The sequence below is a fragment of the Zalophus californianus genome, chromosome 1, assembly GCF_009762305.2.
Source record: "Zalophus californianus isolate mZalCal1 chromosome 1, mZalCal1.pri.v2, whole genome shotgun sequence".
Classification (NCBI taxonomy): Eukaryota; Metazoa; Chordata; class Mammalia; order Carnivora; family Otariidae; genus Zalophus; species Zalophus californianus.
The window spans coordinates 8,941,210-8,947,208 of record NC_045595.1 but is presented as its reverse complement, the minus strand read 5'-3'; the positions used below and the strand labels follow the sequence as shown (position 1 = coordinate 8,947,208).

The 5,999-nt window shown below is 61.0% G+C and overlaps 1 protein-coding gene across 1 annotated transcript; it reads right to left on the bottom strand.

The window, feature by feature from the left end:
* Positions 1–1,040: 1,040 nt before the first annotated feature.
* On the bottom strand, positions 1,041–5,022 carry BEST2 (bestrophin 2). The gene is made up of 9 exons (XM_027585215.1): positions 4,808–5,022; positions 4,591–4,685; positions 3,674–3,907; positions 3,445–3,599; positions 3,031–3,108; positions 2,701–2,853; positions 2,531–2,611; positions 2,220–2,374; positions 1,041–1,748 (listed from the first exon to the last, which is right to left on the bottom strand). The coding sequence occupies exons 1-9, from the start codon at positions 4,957–4,959 to the stop codon at positions 1,325–1,327; spliced, it is 1,527 nt and encodes a 508-aa protein (XP_027441016.1). The 5' UTR covers positions 4,960–5,022; the 3' UTR covers positions 1,041–1,324.
* Between the last annotated feature and the right edge of the window lie 977 nt (positions 5,023–5,999).

The following is a 5,999-nucleotide window of genomic DNA, read 5'->3' as shown; positions in this document are numbered from 1 at the left end:
CAGCGTATGTGTGAGGCCCTGAGATGAGGCTTTGCTTGGTGGTTAGAGGGACAGTGAGGAGGCCAGTGTGGAGTGAGTGAGGGGAGGAGGGGAGAGATGACGGCAAGGAGATTGTGAACTGGAGGGAGTACTTTTATTCTAAGGGACATGGGAGTCATGTAGGGTTCTAAGGAAAGGAGGGACATTACCTGACTCAGGTATTCATAGGCTCCCCTTGGCTACTGTGGAAGGAACAGACTGGGGGCGGTTAGGGCCAGAGCTGGGAGACAGGGCAGTGGTCCATGGTCTAGGTGGGTGGGTGGGTGACATTGGTGGCTCAAGATGTGGGCCCTAGAGGAATGGGAAATGGTTGGATTGCGGATATAATTTGAAGACCGAGCTGATAGGATCTGCTGCTAGGTTGACATGGAGGGGGTAAGAGAAAGAGTTGGAGAGGACTCCCAGATTTGGGCCTATCACCCGGGAGGGCAAAGGCAACAGATAGGTTGGGGCAGGTTGGGGAGCCAATAGGGAGCTGGTTTGGGGAGAATGTTCTGTTCAAGGTGCCACATGATCTCGAGGAGGCAGGTGGCTCTCTCAGTCTAGAATCTGGAGAGGGATCCTGGCTGGACTTCTAAATTCACCATATGGTTGAATTATGACTGGGAGCTCTGAAGGAGTATTGGAGAAGGCAGTGACTTGGGGCAGAGAAGTGGCTTGCAGAATCGTAAAACAAGACTGACAGGAGGGGGCTGTGGTCTGGGGACTGGCTGGTACATTCATGAACGAGTAAAGCCATGGACACGTGGGGTCATTTCAGAGGGCAGAGTTTGGGAAGAAGGAGGCAAGGTGCGATCAAAGAATCTGGAGGAATTCTCAAATCTTATTTAGCCTAATTCCTGGCAGGAAGAGTCGGGCTAATAATGTTTGAGTAAAAACCACTAACATTTTATTGAGCACCTATTATGTATCAACACTCTAAAACCGTTATTCCATCCCCATAACTCAATGAGGTAGGCACTCACATCTCCATTTTAAGGAAAGAATGAAGGCAGGGCACACTGATGGGGGCCTTTCAGGCAGTGGAGGGAGGGAAGTAGAGCTGGTGGGAAGGACCGCCTGTTCAAAGAAGCTGGAAGAATCCTTCACCCTTAGCCCAGTGCCTGGCCCACAGGAGGCTCTCCAAGCCCCAGTGCCAGACGCGAAGGCTGGCGCGCAGGAGGCGGGAACCGGTCAAAATCGGACAGGTGGAGTCCACACGCGGCTTATGCAGACCCGGACTGCTGTCTGCGTGCCCTGTCGGGGTTTGTGTCCCCGTCCTTGGGGGAGCCTGGGCCTGAGAGCCTCAGGCTAGACTCTCCTCCTCCTCGCCAATGGGGCTGGGCAGCCAGGGTGGAGCCGGGCCCCGGGGCGCGGGCATAGGCACAGTGGTGAAGGGCTCGGCGGCGGGCCCCGGGACGGACAGCTCGGGGCCGGCGGGGAGCTCCGGCTCTGGCTCCCGCAGGCCGGAGTCGAGCAGCGGGTCCCCGCAACCGCACTCCGGGGCCGCGCCGTCGGGGGCGCCTGCGCACGTGCAGCTGGCGGCTGTGGACGTCTCAGACACGCAGCTGTTCTTGCGGCGCATTAAGGACAGGCGCCGGCCCAGCAGGCCTCCCGCGGCCGTGCCTGCGCCTACCGGCAGGAGGCGCTGCAAAAAGTCGCTGTGCGCCTCGCCCAGCGGCCCGTCCACGCCGTCCAGCCGCTGGAACTGCATGTCCTCTTTGGCCAGCCTGTCGGACGGACAGTGGTTCAGCGTTGCGACCTCGCTCCTCTCCTTGACTGACAGAGCTGGGACCGAGACACGCTGCTTCTCCTGGTGTCATCCATCCCTTTGTCCCACTTACCCCAAAGACCTCGGTCCTCCTCCTGAGAGCCTGCTTTTATCCTCCGGCTTCGGCTAAGCTCAAACTTAGCTCTTCAAGCCTCAGTTGGGACTGCCGCGTCTCTGGCGCTGCCTCTGGCCGCCCATCCAATCCTCATCGGCCTTAGCCCTTGGGTCGGCCCCCAGTTAGTGGCCGGGTCCCAGACCTTGACCCGGATCCCTGCCCCCTACCCCCATTCTAGTCCTCACAGACTTTAGGTCTTAGCCCTGAGTCTCCAAATTGGCGCTGTCCTGGTAGCCCAGAGCCCCTCCAATCGGATCATCCCCGCAGGGCCAGAAGCCCCTCCTCCGGGAGGCCCCACCCATCCCGCTGGCTCACGTGATATCGAAGGTGGAGCCCTGGAAGGAGGGCTGCTGCCGCAGGAACGCGGTGGCTGCGGTGTAGGGGGCGCGAGCCTCGGTTGCGTCCCAGTACAAATCCTTCTCCAGCATGGCCAGGTCGTCATACATCTCGTCCACGGCCAGCATTGACACCTGCGGGCGTGCACGGGGTGGACCCCTCAGGATGTGTTAGGAGCATGGTGACCAAAGAAAGAAGGATGATCGTTCAGGGTCCGGGCCCCGGCAAGCCTTGGAGGGGTGGGGCCGAGGCTGGTTTGGGAGCCCGGGATGGTCGCACGCGAGTCTCACCTGGAAGTTGCGGTCGATCAGAAAGTTGGTCTCAAAGTCATCGTCGTCCTCTCCGAAGGGATTGATGAGCTGCTCGGCTACCTGAAGGGGGAGGGGATAGGTAGGTAGAACCCTGAGAACCCGTGCCTATCCCCCCCCCCCGGGAGTCCCTACCTCTGGGCCCCACCCACCTTGAGCCAGCCCGCATAGAAGAAGAACTGCAGCAGGGTGAAGATGGGCACGCACAGGTCCAGGTCGTGGCCTTCGTAGCCCTGAGCTGGGTCCAGGAACTGGCGACCAATGAGGCAGGCCAGGAAGTAGCTGTACACAGCGATGGTCACCACCTGGGGGCAGGATGGGTCACCAGGTCAGGGTTCTGTCGGTCTCCGGAGGTCTTGGAGAGACCAGGACTAGAATGGGGCATCACTGATATGGGGGCTCAGCGGGCCCTCAGTCTTCCCTTGAGCCCAGTGCGTCAGAGCGTCCGATGCCGGATTTAAACAGAGGCACGGCAGGGTTACCTGGGTATAGACAAGGGGTACGCTGATCCAGTCGTAGTGAAAGAGCATTCCACACTTGCCCCGAAACACGGTCAGCTCCTGGGTGCAGAGACAAGTCATGAGAAGGCCTGAATTGCGATTCAGGGGGATTAGGGTGGGTACTTGGGATGGAGGTGAGTGGTTACCTGGTGGGATGTGAGCGTGTGCTTCTGGGTCTCCAGGGAGAGTATTTAGTGATGAGTGTACGTCTGGGGTAGGGGGCACTATGCGCCTGGGGGTCGGCCCCCTAGAGATAACTGTGCACCGGGGGACGGCTTGGTAAGGGTGTTGGGAATCTGCCTCGGGGGAGGCGCGTGGCAGGCCGCCATCTGACACAATTCGGGGGAGGTGTAATTCCCCTGGAATTTTGTCTGAATGACCTCCTGGCGGGCCCACCTCGAGCAGCAGTTTAAGGGCGCTGTTGTCGCGGATGCGGCCCTCACGCCGGGCCTGCGCAGCCAGGTTGGAGAACCAGACGCAGGGCACCCAATACTTGTTGTAGGACGAGTTCAGGTTCTCGAACTTCTTACGCTCCTCGCGGGTCATAAATCCTGGAGGGGCGAGGTCGGGGTGTGTGAGGGGTTACTAGCCCCGCCCCCCGCCCCGCTTCAGGCAGGAGTCTCACCGGCCTCCACTACGTGGTCTATGGTGGGGAAGCGCTTGAAGACCGCGGTGCTGACTGAGCGCAGGATAAGCACAGCCGAAAGCCCGGCGTAGCGCATGAGCGTGCGCCGGTACAGGCGGCCCCGCTCGTCGCGTCCGTGCACCGTGCCTGCCACCACGCACATGAGCGCGTCCGGCAGCGGCATGCATAGGTACTGGTTCCACCAGCGGTGCACCACCAGCGTCACATAGAAACCTGTAGGACAGCCGGGAATAGGGGGGCTAAGTGGGGATATTAGGGCCAGGTCGTGGCAAGAGGGATGATACAGGCTCCGCATCAGAGATACCAGGGGAGGCTCATCACCCACCCACCTCGCGGGGCCAGCTGGGCTGGGTATTTGGGGGTCACCCTGGCTGATTGTCACCTGGGATGTGAGATTGGGATGTCAGTATGGAGGTGGAGACACAGGGCCTATGTTCGGGGCACATAGGCAGGTTGTCACCCTGGCCACAAGGAATCACTCGGTTGGGAGCATGGGGGACCTGAAACAGGAGGCTGGGGTCACATGATGTCACTGACTTGTCAGAAATGTCCTCCGGGCAGGACTTGAGAGGATGGAGTCATATAGGGTCACTGGAGGGGTCCCCGGGACCCAGGACATGTGTGGAGCCACCAGTAGTCTCATGCAGACACAGATGGGAGACCCTGAGATGACCAGGGATTAAGCCTATGGGTGACACGGAGCTCTCATGGCTTACTGTAACCAGGTGACACCCAAGGTCTCTGGAAATTGGGGCCACACCTGGCATGAAAGATGTAGAAATAGGGGTCTGTTGCAGTTGGATTTGAGGGGGGTCTTCTGAGGAATGGGGTCTCCAAAAGGCCTGGAAATGGGTTTCTTAGTATTCGGGGAATGGGGAACTCAGGAGCAAACGCACCCAGCACGAAAGAAACTGGGATGAGACTGGCATACTGGTCACAGTAAATGACGAGCTTCTCGAAGTAGCGCTTCTGCCCTTCGGTCAGCACGAAGCTGCGAGGGAGGGGGCAGGGGGTTACAGGAGAGCCTCCCTCCTGGACACACCCAAGGTCCCTTCCCTAGTCCGCTGCCCACCCCCCCCCCCCGCCGCGTTCCCCACCCCAGGGCCGCCTCACCGATAGGCGGCACTCAGCGCCATGTAGAGCCCCAGGAAACAGACCAGCTCGCGCCACAGAAGTTTGTAGATGCTCCCGCGCCACAGCAGCAGCAGCTGCGAGAAGCCGCCGAAGCGCGCATTGGCCACGCGGGCTGTGTAGGTGACGGTCATCGCAGTGCCGGGCCGGCTGCGCCGAAGGAGAGGGAGCTGAACCGGACCCCAGACTGTGGGTGGAGGAAAGGGTCCCCCGGGCTGCGGGCAGGGGCGGAGAGGTGCGGGCCGACTCAGCTTGGGGTCTCCAGCCCAGGTTCCGGTCTCCTCCCAGGCCCACTCAGTCCCGCCCTAGCCCCCAGTCCTTCCCAAGCCCCCTCTCACAGGCCTCCCTCTTCCCAGGACTCCTGGTCCCAGCGCCTTGCGTCTACCTCCCCTGGCCCTCTCCCTCCATCCTCCATCCCCAAGACCCTTGGGTCCACCGATCAGCCCCAGTAGCCCTCCTTACCTGGGCTCCCGTCTACAGCCTTCCCCACTTCCTGAGTCCCCAGCGCCTCAGTTTCTAGAGTCTTAGGACTCCAGCTCTTCCCCAGCCTCGATCCCCTTCTTCAGGTCCCATCTCTGCCCGTCCCCCACCCCACTCCTACAGCTCCCATTCTCAGCCCATCCTCCACCGCCCGCACTCCCTTCTGAAGCCTTTGGAAGCCCAATCCCCAAGCTTCCAGTTCCCCCAGGCCCTGTACCCCAGGCCCTCTCCCCTGGCTGGTCTCTCCCCTACACAGGTGCCCGAGCCTACCCACCTCCCCACTTAATGGCCCTGGCTCTGCCCCTTCCCCCTTCTCCTGGACCCACCTTGACCTTTCATCTGTCCCATCCCCTCCAGCCTTCAGAGCCCTCAGCTCCCCACCCTGAGGAGTCGGATGGATTCCTGCCTGAGGACCCATCTGTCCTCAGGATCCTCTGTTACCCCAGGCCTGGGCCCTTCTCACCTGGTGGAGGGCGCAGAGACAAACGGGGCCAGGGACAGAATGGGCGGGTGAACTCAGCATTAGGTGGGGCTGAGGCCAGACCCCGGGGGGAGGGGGCTGGGGAGTGGGCGTGGGCAGCCCCTCCCTGGCCCGCCCCCCCCTTGGCTACAGCCTCAGAAGTTTGTTTGGAGAAGTCTTGCCAGTTTGTTACCTGGGGCAGGGGGCCCAATCCACCCTGTCCTCCCTTGCCCC